This window comes from Prionailurus bengalensis, chromosome A2 (genome assembly GCF_016509475.1).
Source record: "Prionailurus bengalensis isolate Pbe53 chromosome A2, Fcat_Pben_1.1_paternal_pri, whole genome shotgun sequence".
Taxonomy (NCBI): Eukaryota; Metazoa; Chordata; class Mammalia; order Carnivora; family Felidae; genus Prionailurus; species Prionailurus bengalensis.
The window spans coordinates 11,926,417-11,953,832 of NC_057348.1; the positions used below are offsets into that span (position 1 = coordinate 11,926,417).

General features: G+C 44.5%; 2 protein-coding genes across 3 annotated transcripts; both read left to right on the forward strand.

Annotated features, from left to right (window-relative positions):
• The first annotated feature begins 1,478 nt into the window (after window positions 1-1,478).
• LOC122487044 (C-type lectin domain family 4 member G-like) lies at window positions 1,479-5,927 on the forward strand. Of its 2 annotated transcripts, none has more exons than XM_043586913.1 (7): window positions 1,479-1,569; window positions 1,740-1,845; window positions 2,075-2,128; window positions 2,210-2,299; window positions 2,638-2,789; window positions 3,565-3,668; window positions 5,440-5,927. In XM_043586913.1, exons 2-7 carry the CDS (start codon window positions 1,791-1,793, stop codon window positions 5,564-5,566), a joined length of 582 nt encoding a protein of 193 aa, XP_043442848.1. In that variant the 5' UTR covers window positions 1,479-1,569; window positions 1,740-1,790; the 3' UTR covers window positions 5,567-5,927. The 2 variants fall into 2 exon arrangements, with proteins under 2 accessions (XP_043442848.1, XP_043442847.1); XM_043586912.1 differs by having other exon boundaries at window positions 1,482-1,569; window positions 1,735-1,845.
• Window positions 5,928-11,165: 5,238 nt separating this feature from the next.
• Window positions 11,166-12,101, forward strand: LOC122486386 (olfactory receptor 24-like). The gene has a single exon (XM_043585819.1). The coding sequence runs from the start codon at window positions 11,166-11,168 to the stop codon at window positions 12,099-12,101; it is 936 nt and encodes a 311-aa protein (XP_043441754.1).
• The last annotated feature ends 15,315 nt before the right edge of the window (window positions 12,102-27,416 follow it).

The following is a 27,416-nucleotide window of genomic DNA, read 5'->3' on the forward strand; positions in this document are numbered from 1 at the left end:
GGACCACATTTCCCACGGTGACCAGCAGATGTCGCCCTCACAGCCTTGCCCCAGAGCACGATGGCTCATCCTTGCTGGGTCTGGGACTGGATGCGATATATCTCTGTGTCCCCAGCGCCTGTAACAGCTGCTGGCACTTGGTAGAGACTCAATAGATGCCTGGTGTTGAGTTTATTGACTGAGCCACTCCCACTGGCCAGAGTGCAGTTCTCAAGTCTGGAGTTGAACATCCTGTAATAAAACTCATGGATGTAGTGTTTTTTGTGGTGTTTAGGTTTAAGAGTGCCCCCCAAAATAGACATGGGGACCAGGGTTGTCCCTGGAAGGTGACAGGCACCAGAGGGGAGTGAAAAGTTTGAGACAATTCTTTCCTATGGCCAAGACCCACTTGAACTCACTGTGGTCCTGGGGGGCTGGAGTGCTCTTTCTGGAAGCCACTGACAGTCTTGTCTGACCCCGGATAGCAGAGGAGGACTTCCCTCGAGGAATGCTTTTGAAACTGAGGGCCCCCTGTTGTTCAGGACCCAGGTAGGCGTCCTGCTTGGCCAAGTCTAGGAGTATTACTGTGCCTGTCAAAATACCCATAGCTGTATGTATGGGAGGCTTGTGAATCACCAGATACCGTGATCTCTAAGCAGAGAACATCCCTGATCGGTAGGGGATACTTATTCCCATTTTATAAATAGGGAAACTGAGGTTGATAGGTTAGGGGAGTGTATTACATGTCATCAGAGTAAATGAGTAGGAGGTGTGGGGCTCTGAAAACTTTATAAAAATCATGAAAGATAAACAAAGCACAGACTGAAGGAACTCAGAAAATCCTAGCTGGGTGAATTCCAAACAGCATATGGAGACACACACACACACACACACACTCTAGGCAACCTGCTGAAAACCAAAGAAAAGGAGAAAAATCATAATGGCACTCAGAGAGAAAAAGACACGTGAAATGGCACGATGTACGAATGTTTCCTAACAGTGGGTTTGGTAAATAGAAGCCTCTCCATCAACATGAGCTTGCCTCTTCTTACCCCATCGCATTCTCCATTTAAGATGTAACATCACAAAGCCAACGTGTGGGGAAAGGAGTGGCCACGTGCTCTGAGAGAGCATAAACGTAACTCTAGTGCTGAAATTACTACAATTTTATCTCTGAGAAAATGGGGGATTTTTTGAAACAAATGGAACCAGAAGCCTGAAGGTGCAAATGTACCACAAACTTCGAAGCAGATTTCTGGGGCGGCTACTGTCCTCCGGACCGAGAGAGAAATGACAGCTGCAGAGAATACTTGGGACAGAACACCTTTTCCAAGATGCTAATGCCATCTCCTGGTGGCGTGAATTGGTGATAAGCCATCTAGAGACCTTGGGGGCCTCACTGAGCCAGGAAGGAAACATCTGATGGTTTACGTGGGGGGTGGCATTTCCTAGTATAGGATGGGCGTGTCTTCAACAATAACCAGAAGGGCTGTGGGTAGCTAGACCAGAAGGAGCTGCAGCCACAGGTGAACACACGCACAGGACCTCACACCATGGAAGGAAAATATCCGCCCATCCAGGGGAAACCGGGTGAGTCAAGAGGCCCAGGGCAGGAGTAGGTGCCCTCAGTACCAGCGACTGCTCCTTGCTTTCCACTCCAGGGCATGGTTCAGGCCCATCCCTCATCCCTCCACATTCCTGGCATGATCCTGGCAGACGATGTGCACCGCCTCATACTTGCCGCATTCCCCGCAGCACAGAGGGACCAAAGGCTGCCCCAGGATGACCCCTGGAAGTTTTTCTGCCTGGCAATGACTCTGATGCTGCTTCTACTCGACCTCATCCTAGGTGTGGTCCTGGCTGAGGGTAAGGGGTGAGCCAGTGGGAAATGGGTGATCACATGGACCGAGTCTTGAGAAGCAGGCCCTACAGGCCTGGGGCAGAGATGGGTCAGTAAGGGGGTGGCTGGACTGCATCGCTGGACTTCATGATTTTAGAGGGGACCTGCCCTCCTCGTCTTAGCCTGCAGTTTGGGGAGTGGGAAAAGAACCAGGTGCTGAAAGGTCTAGAGCACATCAGCACGTGTCTCTCCTAGTACTGCTGTTCTCCAACAAGATGCAGGAAGACCTCAAGCAAATGGACATCCAATGTGAGTGCTGAACGAAACGGAGGGCTTCCTTCCCACACGCACCACCAAGTCTTGATCCGCCTTTCTCTGTGGGCCTCTTAGTTGTGCAGGGTCTGGCAGACGCTGGGCACGAGCGGGACATCGTGTGGGGAGAGGTGTTCCGGCAAACGGAAGCTGTGCGGGCAGGCAACGGTAAGGAGGCAGGGTGGGCTGGGTGGTGGGAACTGGGAGTTGGAAGAGGACTGCTGTTGTCTTCAGCACTGTTGATGGTAGTGGTTCTTATAACACGTGAGCAGGTGTTGGGTTGTTTTAATCGATCCTCTGTCAAGGTGGATGCCAACATAAAGTGTGAGGCCCCTTGCATGTATCACTCTGCCATCTGGTAAGGCCCGGCTCTTGCATGAACACATGGGAAGCTACTGTGCTCATTTTGGCAAAGAGGCACGGATGAACAGGTTTGGATCATTTCACCTCTGGAGGCCAGTGCAGCCTGTAGCCTCAACAGAGCTGATGTCCCTCCCCTTCTCCAGAATCCTCCTGTGAGCTCTGCCATGAAAACTGGACGGCATTTCAGGGCTCCTGCTATCAATTTTCCACACAAGTACTGAGCTGGTTCAAAGCCAAGGATCACTGTACAGAGAAGGGTGCTCACCTGGTCATCATCAACAGCCAAGCAGAGCAGGTGAGAAGCAGGGAGGGGTGCTCTGGAGACCCGTCAAGTCATTGCAATCTCATGTCCTTGTTCCCTGTAGAATCTAGTGCAAATCCTGCATTCTGTCCTTCATAATGTCCTTCCGCTGTGTCAGCATGCCGCGTTGCCCAGTATTCAGTCCTGCTTCTGAATGATTCTTCATGGTGGCCCTTCTGTCTGGAATGCTTCCTTCTATCTACCTGGACAGCTCCTACCTGTTCTTCATCAGATCAAACTTTGTCCTTCAGCATCCTTCCCACCCCCTCTTCCTTAATACTGGACTATGCTGCCAGATCCCTGGTTCATCTCCTTGCACATGGAGAACTTCCCGGCTAGGGGTGGTTCTGACTCATTCTTGAGTCCATACTGCCTGGAACCAGATTGGACACACTCAGTATGGTTCAGCGGACTCAATGTTTGTCAGTGGAATCCAACTGATTACCAGAACATTTTCTATGGAGTAGTGTCCAGATTCCTAACCCTGTTAACCATGCCCTTGAATAATCCTATCTACCCTTTAGCCAGGCAGTGCTCATCTAGGAGCCATACTGGGCTCTTCTTCCCTCATTGAAGTTTCAGAAAATCCTGGAAGGCACCTGCCATTGTTATCCCCTTTTTATAAGCCACTGTGTTCAACAGCGACATTGGAGGACATCCTTGCCCATGGGGTCCCCTAGGTCTTAGTCCCTTTCATGGACTGCTTCCACTGCCATTCTCACCTCTGGATGTAGTCTTTCCTGACTTACTTTGCCTTCTTCTCATGCAGAAATTCCTGAGTCCAAAGGAAAATAATGGCTACTGGATTGGCCTCAGGAAACAATACCCAAAGGGCATTCACAAGTGGCAAGATGGCTCAGTCCCTACCTTCATGTGAGTGTCTCTGTTGGACTCAGAACACCTGAGCTTGTCTGTCCCATTGAATCCGGAAGACCTCTTCCCATAGATTCTCAAGTTGCCTCAAGGGTCTGATTTTGGCCTGAACCAAACTTCCTGTCATATTTCCAGTTGTCATGCTCATTGCTATTTTGTTAGCTGCAGATGTGTGTGTGTGTGTGTGTGTGTGTGTGTAAAAACCATAATTAAACAACATTAAATAGGAAGCCCTTTATTGTAGGAAGTCTCAGTGCCTTTAATACACTGAAGAGAATTGTACACTCTAAGGAGGGAGTAGACAGTGTGTGATGTACCAAGCTTATTGAGAGGCCCAGCTCATCTGGATATATCTGGAGCTTCTAGTGTCCTATAGAACACACCCAAGGAATCACTGCCCAGGGGATCCAGTCCTAACCCCTCCACGTATGATTCAATGACCTCACATTCTGGTCATCATCTGTTTTTGGACTTTTTTTGTGTCTACACACTTGACCAGAACCACACGCTAAGCCTCCTGGACCATCTTGAGTACATCTGCTCTCTTTCACTTCCACTGCTTCTGCCTCAGCTCAGGTCAGGACAATTGCTGTATATCCTGTACTTAGTCTTACCTTCATCAACCCATGCTCTAGTCAAGTTCAAGGGGCCATCTTCCTAAAACACGCCCTTGATATACTTTTTGGAAACACCGATTCCTCAGTGCCACATGGATAACCTAGAATCTTCAGATGGCACCTTTCAATTCCCACATAGTGGGTGCCAATTCATCTTTATACCTGCATCTCCTACACTCCCAAGGGCTCTCCACCCCCTTGCCACAGCTGTGTGGTAAATGACTCATCTTTTTGGATATTGTCTTGTATCTTATCTTTATGCTTTTGTTCCTGCCGTGTCATCTATCTGGAACATCTTTCACTGGCTCGTGTCAAGCTTCATAGAAGAACCCATCCTGTGCCCAGCGTGAATTAATCCAACTCCCTTAATATCCCAGTCATACCCTATGTAGAGTTTTGTAGCTGTGTTAATTATGATCTTCCTTTGCCTATGTATGTCTTGCCCGTCAGACAGGCTGTTACTTTAGGGCGGAGCAGGCTTCCAACACATGGGTGTGTCTCCAGTTTCCAGTACAGGGCTTGGTACACAGTAGGTGCACAATGAACTATATTGGAATGAATGAGTGAGTGAGTGTTATAAGCATTTCAAGAAATGTTTAGGAAAGAGAGTATGTGATCATTTGACAGACTTGTCACCTGTTATACACCAGACATTCAAATGCATCATGTTCTCAAACTTAATCTCAGAGATCCAGGGATGTTAAGTCATTTGTCCGGTTTGGCCTCATTTGTTTCATTTATAATTCAAGATTATTATTATAAAACAGATGATTATTATAAAACAGTGGTGCTCAAAAGGTGGTGGTTTCTTCCTAGAGACAACTGGCACTGCAATATTTTTGGTTGTCACAATGGAGAGTGGGTAGAGACCAGCCATGCCACTCAATGTCCTACAGTGCCCAGGATGGCCCCACACAACAGATAATGATAAAGCTCCCGATGTAAATATTTCCTTCATGTAAACACAGTGCTGTAATATATGGTTAGGATATTTTACTTTTAGGATTACTCACATATCCCCAAGGAAAGACCTTTGCCAGTAGCCTTATTCTCTTCTGGGATCTTGTTGGTGAGCCCAGCTGGGCATGGCTGAGTGTGGCTTGCCCAGCACTGTGGTTAAGGGACCGGACTGATCCTTGTATTTGTTTTCACAGCAACTGGCGTGATACCAGATCTTCTCACTATGACTGTGCCTTCCTGATGGGTTCTGGCTCTTGGTCCTCTACTACATGCTATGCGTATTGGTATCATTGGATATGTGAGAAGCCACAGGTCTGCTGAGATGCTCCCTTTCCTCTGTCTTCATTCTTGGGAAAGATTGTCTTGATATGTGACCTCATAACAATTCCCCAGCTTGGCTGCAGAAAAGGGGGTCTCCTGAAAGCCCTAGTCCTCTTGGTAGCGTTGTCTCCCTTTCTTTCCTTTACTTCTAAATTTTGTTGGGGTACATGTAAAATAACACCAGGATGAAACAATGAGCAACATATATCGTGAAGGACATTCTACAAGACAAATAATCTAGTTTTGAAAAAAGAATGACAGAAAGGCAAATGTCATATTATTAGATATGATAAAATAAAATATGAATAGATAAAATAAAAGAGTCTTAACTGAGAATAAACTGAGAGTTGATGGGGGGTGGGAAGGAGGGGAAAGTGGGTGATGGGCATTGAGGAGGTCACCTGTTGGGAGGAGCACTGGGTGGTGTATGGAAGCCAATTTGACAATAAATTTCCTATTAATTAAAAACACAAATAAAATTTGAATCTCATATAAAAAAATAAAAGAGTCTTAATGACGTAACTCAATTAATGTGTATACCATGTTTGGATTTTTATTAGAAAAAGCTTGAAAAAAATCACAATATTTGAGTATGGATTGTATATCAGGAAACATTAAGGCATTTTTATTTATTTGTTAGGTGTGCTAATGGCATGGCATAGACAGATGGTGGATGGATGAATAGATAAATAGATAGATAGATAGATAGAGATATATCACTATATGTTAGTAATCTATACTAACATAAACATGGGTAATACATAGGGGTACATTTGTGTACTCTGTGGGATTTTCTTTAAAATGATAAACCAGGAGTGCCTGGGTGGCTCAGTCGGTTAAGCGTCTGACTTCAGCTCAGGTCACGATCTCACAGTCCGTGAGTTTGAGCCCCGCGTCGGGCTCTGGGCTAATGGCTCAGAGCCTGGAGCCTGCTTCCGATTCTGTGTCTCCCTCTCTCTCTGCCCCTCCCCCGTTCATGCTCTGTCTCTCTCTGTCTCAAAAATAAATAAATGTTAAAAAAAAATTTTTTTAAATAAAATGATAAACCAAATAAGGGGGAAGATTGTAAGAAACTCAATTGGTCGAGTGTTTATAATTATTAAACCTTGAGACACAGGAGTTCATCATTTATTCTGTCTAATTTGTGCCTACAGGAACATTCCACATAAAATTTTAAATTAGTCAATGCAATTCATAGTAACTTGTATAAGGTAAACATGATTCAGAAAGAAACTCAGCAAACTTGTGGTAGAACAGAAATGTCTGAATCTAGAAGTGAGATCTATGTAAAGTCCTACTATAAATATCATATTTCACAGTGTGGCATTGAGAACGTTCCATTTTAGCTTGGGAACAATGTATGGATTTCTATAGTTATGGATTTCTCTTCAACATTATCCTGGGGGTCCTAGACAAAGCAGCACTATACCTCTCCCCTCCCCCAGAAAAAAAACCCAAGAAACAAAAGTACTAAAATTTGGGAAAGAAGATACAAAACCATCAGTTTTCACACACGATACCCTTGTTTTCACAGAGACACCAAGGCTGCTGCTCACACCTTTAGAATTTAGAAGTGTGTGACAAATTTTCTGCATTCAGAGTCGGTATAGAGATTGTGTTTTATGAGCCAAGAGCAAATCGATAGACAAAGAAATATTTGGAAAATATCACACCATTGCACAAAAACGTTAAGTGACCTTCAGAACCATAGACATTCAGATGTCTTTAAGTGAAAAATTAGAGACTATACATGAAGACACAGGCACTCACTATAGCAGGAATGATGGGATATTGCATGTTTAGTGTGGCTCTACCCACATAACAAATACTTAATACATTATAACCATTATTGGTGATAAGATATTTAAAAGTTTCATCATGGAAAACATTGAGTACCACACCTTCCTCTGTCAACCAAGAGGGATGAATCTGAAAAAAGCCACTATTCTTGGGACCAACTATTTTCCCACAGAGGCACGCTCTCTAGACTCAGAGGCACGCTAGGGAGGATGAGCTAATTTTATTCCCTCTAACAAGATTCTCTGGGGATCACGCTTCAGGAGGTCAGAGAGTCTGGTATAAACCTGTTGGTGGTGCCCCTGCTTTGGCTCCCAGAGAAAACATGCTCCTCCTCTACAGTCAGAAGACAATGTGGAGGCAGCAGTGGCCCCTCCCCCCTGGAAACACAACACCCATGGGCTGAGAGGTCCTGAGATCTGCCAGAGGTACAGCAGCCACTGGTCAAGTAAGTGTGTCAAGAAGACAAGCTGTAGAGGCATGGTCTCAGGTCTCAACTTCCTCCCTGGAACTTCTCCTCAAAGGTCAGGGAGCTGCCTGCTCAGTGTTCCCCACCAAAACTTTAGAGTGCCTGGTGTCATAGCCTCGTGGGTGGACAGGGTGTTTGAGCTGGTCAAGAGAGTGGTCAAGAGAATTCAGCCAGAGCTCAGGCTGAATTCTAACTCCATGCAGAAGTGAGGTGTGGAGCCTCAGCTGCCTGCCCCATGCACTTGTGGAGGGTTCAGTGGGGGTGCTACATGTCAAGTGGGTTAGCTCAACTGTGGATTTGCATCAAATAAGCATCACTGTCCTGCTTAAAGTTAGTCAGTTTGGGCAGGTGCTGGGGGAGGAGAGAGCAGGGGTTTCAACCTAGTTCAGCGGTCCTCAATGGAGGGCAATTTCAATTCCTTCCCAAGGGGCCTTGAGATGTTTCTTCTTGTTGCAGTTGGAGTGGAGGGGGTGCTACTGACCAGGGGTGTCGCTCAATATCCTGCAAATATACACAAGGCGGTCCCCACCACAAAAAATGATCTGGCCCCAAATGTGTGCAGACTCCAGGATGAGAATCCCTGGGCTTGAGCTGTGAAGTTGGATTGGACCCGGGTCTGCATTTCCACAGGCTCACTGGCTGCAGGGCTGTGGGAGGCGAGAGTGGCCATGGGGAGACCAGGGGATGATAGATCACCTACCTGGGAGTCTGTAGTGAACTCGCACTGGGAATGAACCTCCTGCTTCTGTCCAAGAGATTAAGATGATGTTTAAAAGTCCACAAATTCAGAATCACTGGGATGTGAGAGGCAGGACAGGAGTGGCGGGCAGTGCCCAGTGCTTGACTTGGTTGTCCAGGTTGTGCACCCCACGGAATGCCACAGTGCAAAAAAACTCCCAGGGCCAACTTCAGCGGCTTTGGCAGGGGGATCCCATTTCAGACCTCGTGAGACGGGATTGCCTGGGGTGGGGGTGGTGTCTGGGAGTGATGTCCAGGAAACAGCAGGATAATCAAGCAGGAATTGGAAAAGAGGTGGATGCTGAGTCAGAAATTCAGAATGAATTTAATCCATTGAATAAAAAGTGTAAGTAAGTATGGAAGACAATTGAGACCGCCCTCTGCCCCCCCCCCCGCCCCCGCCACCCCATGCCCCCACACTAAGACACCTGCCACCTGTAATATAAACATTTTCTGGGGTGCCTGGGTGGGTGGCTCCGTTGGTTAACCGTCTGATTCTTGGTTTCAGCTCAGGTCATGAGTTCACAGTTTGAGAGTTCAAGCCCCGTGTTGGGCTCTGCGCTAACAGAGTGGAGCCTGCTTGCAGTTCTCTTTCTGTCTGCCCCTCCTGGGCTCTCTCCCTCTCAAAATACATAAGTAAACTTAAAGAACAAAACCCCAAAATAAATATTTTCATACCTCAGATGTACCCTGAACATGCCTTGCCATATGGTATGTGGATTGCAGGGTGAACAGCATGGGGGAGTCCATAGATACAAAAAACAAAAATAAAAACAAAAACAGAAAAACCCAAAACACCAGCCAACCCAGATATTCACTCTTTTTCTCAGCCTTCCGTGGATAAAGATGACTGGATAGCTTTGGAGAGTCTATTGTCGTTCACAAATGTGTAATGTTGCTCCCAGGGTGAGATTTCTGCCACCCCACCCCCTTAACACCAGGCTTGGCCACTGAAATGTGGGTGGAGGCCAGAGAAGGCTGTTTCCTTGTAAAAGCTCTTTGGAGCCAGCCTACCCTTCACTTTTTCCATTGCTGCGATAACTGGCAGTGCCCCAGACACAGAGGTTTGTCTCTCTGCCTGAGTTCTGGACTGAATTCATCACGAAGCACAGCCATAGCAACCTATGATGGGCCTGCAGCCCGAGAGGGAAATAAACCTTCAGTGCTGTCAGCCACCAAGATTTGGGCGTGTATGTTGCTGGAGTGTACCTTAGCCTAAGTGGACTCAGAGTCAGTGGGCTGCCCAGGGTCCGGGTAACGCAAGCAGTGCCTGGGACATGGGGCCAGAATTTGTGGGCAAATAAAGATTGTCTGTCTCCAACACTGACGCTAAGAAGCATAAAATGAATGAAATTAGCTCCCTTTGAAAATAACCTGCACCAAGATATAATTAATCTGTGCATGCTCTTACAGCCTGACAACGAGATTGATGGAAAAGATACGTGTCCTTGTAACATTTTAGAGAGTGCCTTTAAAAGAAGCTTCTGTAGAGCTCCACACGAATTGTCTCATTTACTCCTCCCAAGAAACTGAGGCTGTGGGAGTGTCTGTCACTGGCTAACACAGCCAATGAGTGTCAGAGATGGTATTCAAACAGGGTCTGTCGAAACCCTTGCTCTCGGCCACTAAGAGGTCTTAAAATTCATGAGGTTCAGCATTTTCTGTATTCACCCACCACATCTTCACAACTATGTGGAGCAGGTATTATTATTAGCCTCATTTTAAAGATGAAAAAACTAAGGCACAGAGAAGTTAAGTAACTCACCTAACTCACACAGCTAGTAAGAGGCAGAGCTAAGATTTAACCCCAGGCTGTCTGCCTTCAGAATTGATGCCCTTAATCACAATTGAAAATATATTAAAAATGAATGAAAAAATAAAAAAGAAATAAAAAAATATTTTCATTTTAATTTTTTTAAGTCTATTTATTTATATTGAGAGAGACAGAGAGAGCATGAGCTGGGGAGGGGCAGAGAGAGGAAGAGAGGAAGAATCCCAAGCAGGCTCCATGTGCAGACCCCGACACAGGGCTCGAACCCATGAACTGTGAGATCATGACCTGAACCGAAGTCAAGAGTTGGATGTCCAAGTGACCAGACGCCCTTATTTTTATTATTTTTAAAACAAGTCTTGGAAATAGTATTTTATTTCGGCTATTTATTTGGTTTATTTCTTCCCCCTATCTTTCGTGAGTCATAATTGGCAGGTAAAAATGTATATAATTAGGGTATACAACTTGATACTTTGATATGTGCCTAACTGTGAAATAGTCACCACGATCAAGCTAATTAACATATATCACTCTTTATCTTGATAGCTTCGTTGGAAATTCCCAGTAATAAAAATAACTGTCCACATTACATGTTAGGTATGGATTTAAGGCCCTTGTACACAGTTTTATCACTTAATCCTTGTAATGATCCTAAGAGGTTAGAATTATTAGTTCCTTAAGCACATGAGGAAACAGGCTCAGAGAGGCTAGTGAGAGGAACCCTGAAGGCTGGGTGGGAAGGACAGTAAGGCGATGATCCATTTCTTCCTCCAGAGTCCACTCACTGTTGACGCCCTTGTTTCTGGCCTCAGAACTGCCCGGATATGGAGAATCAGACCCGAGTCTTCGAATTCATCCTCCTCGGCCTCTCCGAGCAGCCCCTACAGCAGCAGGTGCTCATTGGTATGTCCTGCAGCCTGTATCTGATCGGATGCATGGGGAATCTGCTCACCATCCTGGCCATCCTCTTGGACCCTCACCTCCACAGCCCCATGTACTTCTTCCTCAGCAACTTGTCTCTTTTGGACATCTGTTTTACCTCCACCACCGTCCCCAAGATGCTGGTGAACTATCTGTGCAGACACAGCACCATCTCCCCCCAGGCTTGCCTGGCCCAGATGTATTTCTTCATTGCCTTTGGGGCAGCGGAAAGCATCCTTCTCTCAGTCATGGCTTATGACCGCTACCTGGCCATCTGCTGCCCGCTGCGCTACATGGCGATCATGAACGTCCTTCGTTGTGCCTTGCTAGTGACCGTGCCCTGGACCTCAGCAAACCTCATCTCCATGGTCCATACCATCCTGATGACCCGCTTGTCCTTTTGCACCAATAGGATCCCACACTTTTTCTGTGACATTAATGCCTTGATCAAGCTTTCCTGCTCCAACGCGCAAGTCAACGAGATGTTGATGCTGGTCCTTGGGGGTTTGGTGGTTCTGATGTCTTTTGTGTGTATCACGGCCTCTTATACACCTATTGCTGTGGCTGTGTGGAAGGTGCCCTCAGCCCAGGGGAAGTGGAAAGCTTTCTCTACCTGTAGCTCTCACCTTTGTGTCATCTCTCTCTTCTATGGGACTATTATTGGGGTCTACTTCAACCCTGCATCCACACACACCACCCAGAGGGACATGGTAGCCACAGTGATGTATGCCATGGTCACCCCCATGCTGAACCCCTTCATCTACAGCCTTCAGAACCGCGATCTGAAGGGTGCCCTCAGGAAACTTCTTAAAGGAAACCACTTGGCTAAGCCTCTTTGAAGACTCTTTTTAGACCCAATTCCTTTTGAAATAAACTAATTTTTTCCCAATTTTTTGACTCAGGGTGTTTTTTTCCCCTTTTTTATTTTTTATATTAAAATTTTTTTAATGCTTTATTTATTTTTGAGAAAGAGAGAGACAGAGTGTGAACAGGGAAGAGGCAGAGAGAGAAAGAGGGAGACACAGAATCTCAAGCAGGCTCTAGGCTCTGAGCTGTCAGCACAGAGCCCAACGTGGAGCTTGAACCCATGAACTATGAGATCATGACCTCAGCTGAAGTTGGACACTTGACCCACTGAGCCACCCAGGCGCCCCATTTTCCCTTTTTTTTTAAAGGTAGAAACCAAGTTTTAGTCTTCATGTAAGCATTTTATTTTTTGTTGAATTATTTGACATAGAACATTATGTAAATTGAGGTTGTACATGTTCATTCAATACATTTATATATTGTAATATGATTGCCAGTATAGCAATATTTAGCACCTCTATCACATTACATAATTACCCTTTCTTGTTAATGGCTGAGATAATTAAGTAGTCTTTTAGCAAGTTTGATGATTGTAGTATAATATTGTCTATATTCATTACACTCTGCATTAGACCTGTCTTATTCACCACTCATTGCAAGTTTGTACCCTTAAACAACATCAGTCTTATCCCTGCACCCTCCCTCCCCTGGCAACCACCACTCTATTTTTTCTAGATTCCAAGTCTAAGTAATATTGCACTGTGCATGTTTTTCTCTGACTTATCCCACTTAGCATAATGTACTCACGTCCATCCATGTTGTCACAAAGGCAAGATATCTTCCTATCTCACAGCTGAATTATATTCTAGTGTGTGTGTGTGTGTGTGTGTGTGTGTGTGTGTGTATCACCTTTTTTACCCACTCATCCCTTGATGGGCATTTAGGTTGTTTCCATATCCTGGCTATCGTGAATGATGATGCAATAAATAGAGGAGTGCATATATCTCTTCAAGATTCTGTTTTCACTTCTTTTGGGTATATACCCGGCAGTGGAATTGCTGGATTATAGAGTAGACCTGGTTTTAATTTTTGAGGAAACTCCATGTTGTTTTCCATAGTGGTTGGACCAATTTACATTCCCACCAACAGTGCACCAGGGTTCCCTCTTCACTACATCCTCGCTGACACCTGTTGTCTTTTGTCTTTTGAGGTGGTATCTCACTGTGGTTTTGACTTACATTTCCCTGATGTTGAGCATCCTCTCGTGTGCTTGTTGGCCAATTTGATGTCCTCTTTGGAAAAATATCTATTTATTTTGCCCCCCCCTCCCATTTAAGTTGGATTGTTTGCGTTTTTGTCATTAAGTTGTATGAGTTCTTTACACATTTTGGGTTAACGTTTATCCAATATACGGTTTGCAAAAATTTTCTCCCAATTTTTTGATTGTCTTTTCATTCTGTCAATTGTTTCTTTTCCTGTGCAGAAGTCTTTGAGTTTGCTGATTTTTGCTTTTGCTGTTTATGCTTTTGGTGTCATATCCAAGAAATCATTGCCGGGACCCATGTTGAGGGGCTTCTTCTAAGAGTTTTATGGTATTGAGTCTTATGCTTAAGTCTTTGATCCATTTCAAGTTAATTTTTGTGAGTGGTGTGAAATAGAGTTCCCATTTCATTGTTTCGTGTGGCTTATCCAGTTTCCATACACCATCTGTTGAAGAGAGTATCCTGTTTCCATTGGATGTTTTTGGCTCCCTTGTTGAATTTTAGTTGAAATTAAAAGCTTTTCATGGTGTTTTTTCTTGGTTCACAGACACAACATTAAAAAATTTTAAAAAGTATCCCCTTACAAATTTTTGTGAATGTTTATTTTTGAGAGAGAGAGAGAGAGAGAGAGAGAGAGAGAGAGTATGAGCAGGGGAGGGGCAGAGAGAGAGAGAGAGAGAGAGAGAGAGAGAGAGAATCCGAAGCAGGGTCCAGGCTCTGAGCTGTCAGCACAGAGCCCGAAGCAGGGCTCAAACTCATGAACCGTGAGATCATGACCTGAGCTGAAGTCGGACACACCTAGGTGCCCATAAAAAAGGTATCCCCTTTTTCATTCCTTCAATCCTTTTGATGACACCCTGAGAATATTTTGATTCGATGTTACTATGCCTACAACACTTTCCCCATGACATCCCTTTGGAAAGTGAGAAGGAGGGTCTTTGGCTCAGAGCCTTCAGCAGCAACAGCAGCTAGCTAGAATTTAAACAATATTCTTTAATTTTTAAGATGTTCTCTTTTTACTCTTATCTTCTGTATCAGTTGGGGTTCAGGTGGGAAAAGATAAAGTGTGCTCCCACCTGCACACTTATTTATGTCTGATAGTTTGGGTTTTCTATGTACAATAGTGATCTATTAGGTTCTAATGAAGAACTTTAAAGGCTTAACAACATTCAGTAGAAAAAACCCTACCAAGTAAATAAAAGCATTGCTAGTACCTGAATGTACTTTGACTCAAATAACAGGAATGGGAGATACTGGATCAGACAGATTGCACGTGCTGAGTCAAGAGCAAAACACTGGGATTTCATGATGATGGGGCACTGGCTTTAAAACCTGACAGCCTTGGGTTCAAATTTCCCACTCCCTCATGAATAGGTTGAATGTCTCTTATCTGCTCACTTTCCCTTTGAGTGTGAGTTTTCTCCTTCATTGAGCACAGGCTGTACAATATCCCTTCTAGCCTGTTGCTGTAAGTCAATTAGCTTCACATCTCAGCACTACTGTTTTCTCACCTGTAAACTGAAGTTATTAATGGTTCCCCTCTCTCCAGGTGGTCATGAGAATTCTATAAAAAAAAAAACGTAAATCACTTATCAAAGGACTCTGTGCATAATAAGCATTGGACCAATCAGACTTCTGTGGCTCAAAAAAGATAGACATCACAATTTTAAAAAGCTAAAAATGTATTTTAAATGAACTATCCTTGATCGTCATCAGCAGTGTTTTTTTTTTTTCAAACAAGAGTTGCAAAGTTATTTGTGGAACTGATTTTTAAATGGTTTCAACTCTTTTCTTTCTTTCTTCTTTCTTTCTTTCTTTCTTTCTTTCTTTCTTTCTTTCTTCTCTCGTTCTTGGAGAGAGAGTGCAAGTGAATGAATAGGGGAGGGGCAGAGGGAGAAGGAGAGAGGATCCCAACCAGCTTCATGCTCAGTGTAGAGCCCAAAATGGGGCTCGATGCCACAACCCTGGTATTATGACGTGAGCTGAAACCAAGAGTCAGACACTCAACTGACTGAGCCACCTAGGCACCCCTCAACTCTTTTCTAATGGAGCCAGAAGACACTGAAAAAAAAAAAAAACAACAACCCAGAATTTGAGTCTTTGTCAATTCATGAAGAGTAACAGGATTCAGGATGGAAGAAAACATCAACATTGTAAACTCAAAGACTGTGTGGTGTTTCTGAGAATTATTGCCCACCTTTGTGCCAGACAAAGATATAAAGTGTTTATTTTTAAAGAGAAGACTTACAGAAAGAAACAAGAAAAGACTCCTTGACTGTATCTTTTGTTACTTTGTTTTTACTTTTGAGTTAATCCTTTCAACAAGTTCTACTGTATCTGCTGATGTTTTGTGTTTATCACCTTACCAGACTTCGGAAAACAAAAGTCTTGCCAGAACTGAACTTTGGTGAACAAATCCCATCCCACTTACCTTCTGGATTTCTTTAGGGTAATGATCTTCCTTCTATTTATTCCCAAATCTCTGTCTCTCAGTGAACCTCTTCCCTCACCTCCTGCCGCTGGGTTCACCTCCACTGGTACGTTAGCATTTGCCAGTTTCCGTGTTATAAATCTTGCCCCGTGGCTGAAGCACTCACAGAGATGCACAGTGGCACGCCATTACATCCTAATTCCACAATACACATACAATAGTCATGAAGAGCCCCAAGAGTACAGATAATAGTGAAGTGAAATAAAATAATTGGGAAGTAATGGCTTTTGAATGGTTATTACTATTTTAGAGTTTAGATTCTAGATTTTATTACTTTTTGACTTGCTCAATCTTTAAGCAAATTATCTCTAAAAACTTCCAATACTTTCAGATAGAAGGCTCAGTCTCATAATTTATAGTAATTTGTAGTTTCATAAGACCGTCATCCTTTGGTTTCAGTGCTAAGAACATCAAGTTAACCTCCCCAACAGTGACAGATGTAAGAAGAAGGTCTCAGTCCCAGATTACCCTCATTTATTTAATTTTAAGTTCAGATAGTTTACTTTTAATGACAGCTGTGTTTAACAACTGGCTCACAAAATTCCTGAAAATTTAACAACTGGCTCTTGTGAGGGGGCTTGGGCTGCCTCCAACACATCGCTGAACATCTCCCTCTGACCCATATCCTCCAGTCATCTGATCATGTCACTTTCATGATTAAAACTCTGGGTTGACTCCCCCAGACTTCAAGAGGAAGCCATAGCTCCTTAGACCAACACCCCACCTGTGACACTCTGCCCCCTCTCCTCTGATTGGATGAATTCTTCTCATGCTTTAAGATTCTGGATGCTGGAGCTTTCCTGGTCCTGGCCCCACGGCATGCTGGCTCAGCATCCATCACAGCATATTAGGACTGTAGCTCTAATAATTTTGTCTTCCTCATCAGACTGTGTACTCCACAGAAGAAGGCATCTGGCTTCCTTCATCTTTGCACCTTGGTGTCAGGTACACAGTAAGTGCTCAATAAATATTTGCATATTTCTGACTTAGTGTGAGCATGTCTTTAAACCCAGACTAGTTCTTTTATGTGTTGCTGCGATAGGTAAGATGAGAATTGTTCAAGTCAAAGTTCTTCCTTCTATCCTGATCATCCCCAAGCTTTAAAATTCCTCCAAGGGGCGCCTGGGTGGCGCAGTCAGTTAAGCGTCCGACTTCAGCCAGGTCACGATCTCGCGGTCCGCGAGTTCGAGCCCCGCGTCGGGCTCTGGGCTGTTGGCTCAGAGCCTGGAGCCTGTTTCCGATTCTGTGTCTCCCTCTCTCTCTCCCCCTCCCCGGTTCATGCTCTGTCTCTCTCTGTCGCAAAAATAAATAAATGTTAAAAAAAAAAAATTTTTAATTCCTTAAAAAATTTTAAGGCCATAATTGTTCACATACTTTCATGCTTTACTTCTATAGACCCTTCCAATATGTCTAAATACCCTGGGATTCATTTTTTTTGAATTAACATATTTTTCCTCTTTTTTTTTTTTTTTTTTTTTTTTTTTTTTTTAGTTTGAGAGAGACAGAGAGCATGAAGGGGGAGGGATGGGGTGGGGAGAGAATCTTAAGCAGGCTCCAGGAGCCTGATGTGGGGCTCTATCCTATGATCCTGGGATCATGAGCTGAGCTGAAATCAAGAGTTGGATGCTCAACTGATTGAGCCACCCAGGTGCCCCTGAGTTAACATATTAATATCCTTTGACAAATACAAATACCAGCCCATTACACCAAAGACAACCATTCATACTTTGGTATAAATCAGTGTGGTGAAAAGTCATGGCCTTGAGGGACTGGGACACCAGAAAAGAAGTCCTGGTGGGGAAGGAGAATTGGGAAGTGCACGTATTAGATGTTGCGATATGGAGAAAGCACAGATCTGGTGCACCCCCACCCCCACCCTCATAGAACAGAGGGTTGGCTGGGCCCACTGGGCTTTCATGAAGGTAGGAGCCATGTCAAGAATCAGAAGTTCCAGGGTCGCCTAGATGGCTCAGTCGGGTAGGTGTCCGACTTCAGCTCAAGTCATGATCTCACAGTTCATGGGTTCGAGACTCACGTCGGGCTCTGTGCTCATAGCTTGGAGCCTGAAGCCTGCTTCAGATTCTGTGTCTCCCTCTCTCTCTGCCCCTCACCTCCTCGCACTCTGTCTTTCTCTCTCAAAAATAAATAAATATTTTTTAAAAAGTTAAAAAAAAAAAAGAATCATAAGTTCCACAAAGGAGAAAGCAAGACCAAAGAGAAGCAGGAAAGGAACAAAACACTGCCTAGAACCTTTTTTACGTTCTTACCTCTGTGCCAAAGGTGTGGGTCAAGGATATGCCAGGTAGACTTAAAGGTATAACAGAAAGGTAACAGAAGGGAATGCAGCATTTATTCCTAAACGGTTTTGCTTAGGTCCGCCCCTGACAGCAGACTCTGCAATTGACAATGGTATGTATTCAGTGAACACTTACTATGTGAAGCACCGTGGTACGGGCTGGACACACCTGGTGAACAGAGCAGGCCCAATCTTGTGCATAGGATAGATGACAAGCTGATAAGGCATTTGTAAATACAGACGGATCAGTGATGGGGAAATTATGAGGGCATTCTGGAAACTCAAGGGGCCAAATGACCCAGATCAGAGAGTGTGGAAGGCTTCCAGGGGGTGGAACATCTACCGTCTAACTTGAGGCCCAAAAGACGAGTAGAAATGAGCCAGGCAAACAAATGATGGGGAAATCCAAGTGTCTCGGTTACCGCCTTTGGTTTGTTCTCTTCCTGCCACTGAGATGCCCTTCTCATCTTTCTCTTGTTCCCAGTATCAACTATTAGTCTCCCTGAGTCACTCCTCTCTTTCTCATGACAGTGGAGACTCCCTTTGTTGAGAACCTGCTGTGGGTCGCATACTATGCTTTAGGGTTTTATAGGCAGAGCTCATTCAACGCCCTTACTAGGGGGTACGGCTTCACAATCCTGATTGCACAGATGGGAAACTGAGGCAAAGAGAAGCTGGCTGAGACAATTACTCAGAGTCTGCATCCAGCTTGTATTAGCTTGCTAGTGCTTCCATAACAAAGTACTGCAGACTGGGCGTCTTAGATAACAGAAATTTAGTTTCTTACCGTTCTGGAGTCTTACTATTCTGGAAAGGTGGTTTTTTTTTTCCTCCTGAGGCCTCTCTCCATGGCTGATAAATGCCATCTTCTCCCTGTGTGTTCACGTGGTCGTTCCTCTCTATCTGTGTTCAAGTTCCCTCTTTATAAGGACTCCATTTATATTGAATTAGGGTCTACCCATATGACTTCATTTTGCCTTAACCACTTTAAAGACCCTATCTCCAAACATAGTCACATTCTGATGTACTGGGGGTCAAGACTTGAACATGTGAGTTCTGGGAGGACACAGCTTCCAATATAGCCTTCAAGTGGAGCCAGCCCAAAACGAAGTCTCTAAGCTGACAGATCTGAACAAGCCCGTCTCCTCCAAGGTACAGGGAATGAGGTCTTTTGGGTATGACTAGTCCTATGAGTAAGAACCACCTGTTGCTGGATTCTTGCTCTCCCCACTCACATAGGGATCTGTGGCCATGCCACAGATGTTCTGGACTCGCCAGAAAAAGGTTGGCAATTATTCCCCACCCCAGTCTCGTTGTCAGCAGAGACTGTATACCTTTTGTAATGAAAGCCCTAGTCTTCTAGACGATAATGATCGGTGAAAGTTGCAACCACTCCATGAAAGGAAAGGCCAGACACACATCAGAACCCACTGATCAATCCTAGTGCCACTAAAAGTGTGTCTGTCGGACGTTACACTCCTGATATCATGCAACAGAGAACATACAACACCCCTTATGAAGTAATGTTGCCTAAAAAAATTAGAAACTGAATCCAATCAAGCTTCTACCTTTAGCCACTAATAGTTTATGACAGGAAATACAGCAGATAGAGTTTGAGTCTGCCAGGAAGGGACAGAGGGCATTAAAAGTGAGGCCTACTGCACCCAGATTTACAGAACTGAAAGAATCAAGCAATCTACCTAATGGTGAAATACGGAAAGATTCCCATTAACATCAGAAATGATAAGAATGCCTACTCTCAATATATACCTATATTGAATCCTTATGTTGTACACCTGAAACGAATATAATGTCACACCCTGGTGAGGGATATTGATAATGGGAGAGTCTATGCATGTGCATGGCAGGGGGTTTATAGGAAATCTCTGTACCTCCCTTTTAATTTTGCTAAGAACCTCAAGCTGCTCTTAAAAAAGAAAAGTCCTAAAAAATAAGTTAAAACCCAACTTGAAATGTTTTCACAATATTTTTTGGTAGATTAAAGTTTGAGAGGCTGGCAAACTTTCTCTGTAAATGGACAGACAGTAAATATTTTCAACTTGGCAGGCCACACTATCTCTGTCACAACTACTTAATTCTGCCCCCAGAGCACAAAAATAGCCATGGTTGATGAATGGGCATGGCTGTGTTCCAATAAAACTTCATTTATAGAAACAGAAAATCTATGACAGTAGTTTTTCAACCCTAAAACTATAGTGTAAAAGCATTAGAAGAAACCAAGAAGAGTGTTCCTGACAGGAACTGTAGTAAGGCACAAGAAACAGAAGGCAAAGGAAAAAGATTGGTAGACAAAATTAGTGTTTAGAATCTCTTCAAAAATGCCTGTAAATGAATAAGAGGAAGACAATCCAGCAGGAAAATGAAGAAAGGCTTTGGAAAGATATATTAAAAGGAGGAAACTCATATGGTTAATAACCAATGGAGATTTTTTCAACACCACTAGTTATTAAGGGAATGCAAATTTAAAAAAATTTAATACTTATTTATTTTTGAGAGACAGAGAGAGACAGAGCGCAAGTAGGGGAGGGGCAGAAAGAGGGAGACACAGAATCCAAAGCAGGCTCCAGGCTCTGAGCTGTCAGCACAGAGCCCGACACAGGGCTTGAATCCACGAACCGTGAGATCATGACCTGAGCCGAAGTTGGACTCTTAACCAACTGAGCCACCCAGCTGCTTCTAGGGGAATACAAATTAAAGCCACAATGGAAGACCACTTGGCAACCATATTGGCAAAATTAAGTTTTACATGATCAAGCATTAGTGAGGGTATGGGGAAATAAATCCTCTGACACACAGGTGCTGGGAGCATGAATTAGCACAGCCTCTTGGGAGTTTAATTTGGCAATTCTTCTTAAATTTAAGAATCATATTTCCTATGCCTTGATCATCTCACTACTTAATTTGTATCTGATAGTGCCTGTGGATAGTAGATGACATACAAAGGTATGTATTGCATTCTTCCTAATAAAGGTGAAAAATTGTAAGCAGCTGAGGTGCTTATCAGTTAAACATACACTGTGCATATTCATAAAATTGAATATTAAACTGATTTTATAAAAATGGGGTGGTTCTATAGCACTGGTTCTCACCTAGGGGCGATTTTGACACTGTCTGGAGACATTTTTATTGTAATTGGGGTGGGGAGGCTACTGGCATCTAGCAGGTAGAGACTTTGGGTGATGATGTAAAACTTCCTGCAATGTACAGGACAACTCCCACCACAATGAATGGCCCAACCCAAATGTCAATACTGCCAGGGACCGGAGACCTTGGTCTCTATAAACTAACATGGATTTCACTTAACAATGCTGAGGAAAAACAAAAACAAAAACAAACAACAACAACAACAAAAACACACAAGTGACAGAAAGATATCTATCTTAAACCATAGCAAAAACTCATAAGAGTAATCTTATGGATTTGTGTTTGTTCACATGGTCACATGCATACAAAGGTCTGGAAAGATGCCCATCAAATTCGTCATCATGATTTAATGGGTGGCCATTGCATGACTTTTAGCCTTATTTGTGGCATTTCAATTAATAAGGAGATACAAATAGTTGTGGGTTTTTTGATGTTTTAAATCCTTAAAAAAGACATTTAATTGGGCAAATGACCTAGATAGGGAAAGAAAAATGAAGATCAAGAGGGCACATTAGGCAGACTCTTTGGCCCCAGTGGGCCGTGGCAGGGTTACTTTCCTGTCAACATCAGAAGCCAGGACCCCAAATTCCAAATTTGCAGAGAATTAGACTCTACTTGAGTCCCTGAGAAGCTCAGGTAATTGACTTACTCCTGGCAGGCAGGGAGGGAAGGAAAGTGAGGACATACTCTCTCTGAGGTTGCCCCCTCCCTTATAGGGTCCCAAGGGGTTCCAGCATCCCTGTAGCAGAGGCAGAGGCAGTAGGACCACAGTGAGAGAAGGTAGCAGGTGGGAGCCGAGGCGGCATAAATAATGGTGGTCATGCTCAGGTAAACTCCCCTGCCTAGCTGGCAGGCTCAGAGTGGAAACTCCTTGCCTTGCCGCCCAGCCCTCACCTATACAACCCTTATCTTCAGAGAAACACTAACTCAGGACCTCCTGCTGGAGTGAGTCAGAGACAGATGCAGAGCCTTGACCCCAGGTGAGTCACCTTCCCCACGTTCCACCTGGATAGGAGAGACCTGTGGAACCAGCATCTGTCCTAGACTCAGCGAAGCTACTGTGTTTACATAATCCTTTGTACAGTTTGAGTCTATGGCATGTGGGCAGCAGGTGGGGTTCCTCTTCCTAGCTTCAAGGCAGTGGGATGATTGCTCCACAGGCATTATCTTTTTTTGGAGCTCACATTGCCTTACGAGGGAGGCTCATTGGATAGGTGAGAAACTGAGGCTCAGAGTCAGAAGAGCTGCCACTCAAAGTTAGCCAGGATACCTGTCTGGCTTTTCACCTCTCTCCTCTCTGTCCTGCCCAGAAACAAATAGTAAAGGACCAGGGAGAGGCAGAGAAAAGACAGAGATAGGAGGATTCAGGATTGAGAGGCTCCTCCAGCCACCTCCGGGGGTGTAAACAATCAGGGAGGCCCTAGGGACAGATGGAGTGATGGTGAGCAGTTAAGGATGAAAAAAGGGAGAGACAAGGCAGGTAGGAGATGGCTAAGGTGGGAAGGAGGATGCAGGGAAGGGAAACCAAGGAGGTTCACTAAAAGGAGACAGCCAGGATGGGGGCAGACAGGTAAGGCAAGATGGAGGTCTGAGTGACAAGAGAGACCTAGCCTATGGTTCTCGGAAGGGGCACTTCTTTCCTCCAAGAGGCATATGACAATGTGCGAAGATACTTTTGGTTATCACAACTGAGAGGTGCTACTGGCATCTGTTGGATACCAGAGATGCACCTCGACATCCTGCAAAGCACACACAGTCCCCACCATGAAGAGTGATCTAGCCCCAAATGTCCCTAATGCTGAAGTCAGGAGACCTGGCCCTAGGGGTGTATGTGGGCAGGAGGTGGCCCCATCTTTGCTTTGTCTATGTTCCAGTTAGCCAGATCACACACACTCTCTCTCTCTCTGGGCCCGTTTGGTTTACTTACAGAGGAATTCTCCAGGTGGTTTCCTAGTAGATCAATGCCAGGAGGGTTTTGGTTCCTCTCTCTGCTGTCCTGGACCCACACCTATAATGGCTTCTTTTTTACTTAAAAAAATTAATGGGAATCACATTTTAGAGCAGTTTTAGGTTTATAAAAAATGAGCAGATGGTGCAGAAAATTCTTTTTTAAAAAATATATATTTATTTATTTTGAGAAAAAGGAAGAAAGAAGGGGAGGGGCAGAGGGAGAAAGAGAGAGAGTCCCAAGCAGGCTCTGCCCTGTCAGCATAGAGCCCCACACAGGGCTCAATCTCACAACCATGAGATCATGACCTGTGCCAAAATCACTAGTCGGATGCTCAACCAACTGAGACACCCAGGCACCCCAGATAGTGCAGAGAATTATTTAAAAATTTTTTTAATGTTTATTTTTGAGAGAGAGACAGAGTGCGAGAGGGGAAGGGGTAGAGAGGGAGGGAGACACAGAATTCGAAGCAGGCTCCAGGCTCTGAGCTGTGAGCACAGAGCCCAATGCGGGGTTCAAACCCACGACCAGCGAGATCATGACCTGAGCCAAAGTCAGACACTTAACCATTGGAGCCACCCAGGCATCCCAGATAGTGCAGAGAATTCTTATAGATGCTCTCTCTCCCTGCACCCAATATTTCCCATTAATATCCTGCATTAGTGAGGTGCCTCTGTTAAAGTTGCTGAGCTAATATTGGCACATTATTAAGAAAGGCCCACAGTTTACATTAGGTTTTGCTGTTTGTATTGTACATTCTATGAGTTTTGACAAATGCACAGCATCAGGTATCCACCATTACAAGAGTTCACCAGCTTAACTACCATTGTCCCCAAGTCCGAGTTCCACCCATTTGTCCCTTGCTCTCTCTGCCACTGAGCCACTGGCAATCACCAATCTTTTCACTGTGTCCATAGTTCAGCCTTTTCCAGAAAGAACGAGAACCTTCTAACCGCATTCTGCACCCCCATCATTCCAGAGGGTGATATATGCAGCCCTGGGCCACCTCCTCAGGACATGGTGACTTCTTGTCTTCTCATACGTCCTCTCCCTTTTTTGAGATCTTAACTGATATGGGGAAGGAGTGTGTGAATTGTCCAGCATGGTGAAGCTGACATTTTCCTGATCCTGGGAGTGGCCTCTGGCATTCATTAACAGCCACCAGTAAGTGGTGAATATGACAGAGAGGTTAGGAAGAGAGAAGCTTTGGGGTCATTCAAATGTAGGTTCAGATTCTGGCTTCCCTATTTCAGAGCCATGGTCCCTTGGGTAAGTGATGTGTCCTCTGTGGGATTTAGCAGCCACATCTATAAAATGGGGATCATAGCAGGTACCTTATAATGTTGGAGTAAAGATTAAATACAAAACACATGAGCATAGGTGTTGCGTTGATAGAACACATCTAACAAAGGGTAGCTATTCTCATCGAGAACTCAAAATCCAGTGCCAGAGACAGTCACACCTCCAGAATGACACATTATGATGAGGGTCATGATAAAGTTAGGATCAAGGAGTTTTAAACTCATTCAAGAGTCATTGTTTTGGAAGCAGGCAGGAATGAGTGATTAAATCTGCTTTGGGAAGAGAATGTCCGGGAGGACATTTAAATGGAATCTTAAAGATAAACAGGCATTTGCTGGGCGGAGAAGGGAAGGAACCAAGACTGGGGAGCATGCCAACAAATTGTAACTGCAGCCTCTAGGTCATTGGTTCTCCACTGGGGTTGACTTTGGCAATGCCTGGAGACATTTTTTGTTGTCACGGGGGGCTGGTAGTGGCCAAGGATGCAGCTAAACACTTTACAGTGCACAGAACACCCACCCCCCTCCCCATAGCAGAGAATGATCTGGTTCCCAAAGTCAAGAGTCCCACAGTTGAGAAACCTTGCTTTAGATGTTGGAGACCCATTGGAGGTTTGTGAGCACCATCCACATGACCCTGCTCTCACCCATTTAGCCTCTTCTCAGAGGCTCTGGTTTCCATGTTGTTGACCTTTGACTCATCCCTCTGAGATCTCAGAGTGGCAGGACTGACTGGGGGGTTGTTGGAGACACAATCCTGGGGAGCTACGGGCAGGTGCTGCCCCAAAAGTGGAGAAAGGATACGAGGGACTCCAGGGAAGGGAAACCAAGAAACTCTGGAAACTGGTGATATTTGGGGAATGCAGCCTCCAGTCACCAAGGGAACCAGTTGTTCCCTTCTTTATTTCTCACTACTAGCCTGTCAGGGCTTGATCAGGGACCTGCACCCACCTAATAGGGCACTTACTACTTCTTACGCCTATTTTTTTTATTGCCGTAGAATACGCATAACATAAAATCTGCCATTTTAGCCATTTTATAGCATACAGTTCAGTGCCATTAATTACATTCACAGTGTTGTGAACCAACCACCTCTGTCTGGTTCCAGAGCTTTCTCATCAACCCAAAAAGAAACCCTGTGTTTGTTAGCAGTCATTCCCAATTCTCCCTCCACAGCCCCTGGCAACCACTGATATGCTTTAAAACACCTACATAAATGAATATTCATAGCACCACTGTTCACAACAGTGAAAAAGTGGAAACAACCCAAATATCCATTAAGCAGTGAGTAAATAGACAATATGTGGTTTATCCATACAACAGAGTACTGGTCAACCATGGAAAAGCAACCAGGTTCTCAGAATGTTACATGCTATAACGTGGGTGAGCCTCAAAAACAGTACACAGAACAAAAGAAGCCAGACCCCAAAGGCCACATACTGTATGATTTCATTTCGATGAATGTCCAGAACAGGCAAATAGAGATGGAAAGCAGATTGGGGATTTATAGCCTTTAAAACTTTATATTGCCTAATAAAAAAGATCATTTAAAAATGGTGAAGTTATTCATGAAGAGACACTGAAATCTCATGAAATTGAAGTTATTTGCTGATCACAGACTACGTACATTTGCTCACTTAGTGTGTTGATTTAATTTTTATAGGGAGCACTTGCTGGGTGTCAGGTCACATTCCAAGAATAACTGATTTATTTCTCAAAACAATGCTGAGGGAGGCAGGGGAACATGGAGGTACAGAGAGGTGAAGAGACATGCTCACTTTTACACAGTTGGCAGAACAAGAATTCAGGTTGGCTCCCACGTCCCTTTGTCGGATGTCTGTTTCATTGTCCTAGAACATACGGATGTGCCTCATGGGAGCTGGGAAACACCCAGAGTGTCACTTCTACACAGCCTCTTACCTCTGACTCCCTAAAGAGATACCTCCAGAGAAAGAATCTGATTTGTATTAAGTTAGAGATGCCTGCCGGTCCAAGGATTATAGACATGGGGTAGGGGTGTCTTGTGGTTACTGAGCTATGTGAAGAACAGGATTTATCAGAAGGGAGTAGAAGGATACAATGACAATGGCTGGAAGCTCCAGGGGAGGAATGTTTTCATTCTGGGAGGCAACCCAGAAGGCTAGTGAAAGGCACAGTCTTTAGAGACAGCCAGGCATAGGTTCAAGCCTTAGCTGTGCCATTTTGACAGCTTCACCTAGAGCAAGTTGCCTAACTTCCATGCACACCAATATTCTCATGAGTCTGCTCAAGATGCTCAAAATGCAGGTGATAAAAACAACACCTCTGTTACTAGGTTAATGAAAGGGTTAAGTCTTTTTTTTTTTAATGTTTTTTTTAATTTATTTTTGAGACAAAGAGAGACAGAACATGAGCAGGGGAGGGCCAGAGAGAGAGGGAGACACAGAATCGGAAGCAGGCTCCAGGCTCTGGGCTGTCGGCACAAAGCCCGATGCGGGGCTCGAACCCACAGACTGTGAGATCATGACCTGAGCCGAAGTCGGACGCCCAACCGACGAGCCACCCAGGTGCCCCAAGAGGGTTAAATCTTAAGAGGCACAGAGTGGGAACTCAGTCAGTGTGTTAACCCTAAAAATAAAAACCCAGTTATATTACCAGCAAAAGATGTGTTTATTCAGAAATAAAATGGAACCACAATCCAGCGCAAATAGGCCGCCACAAAACCAGAGGCAGGTTGGGGGGAACAAAGGAAAGGCAGACTTTTTAAGGAGAAAAGAGGTAAGTGGGAAAGGCTGTTATAAAAAGTCCATTAGAATAAACCGAGAGCTCAAAGTATGGTGGCTTCTCACTGGGAGCGTGGGGAGTAGTAGCCACTCCCAAGGTCAAGTCCCTCTCTTCCTGTCCT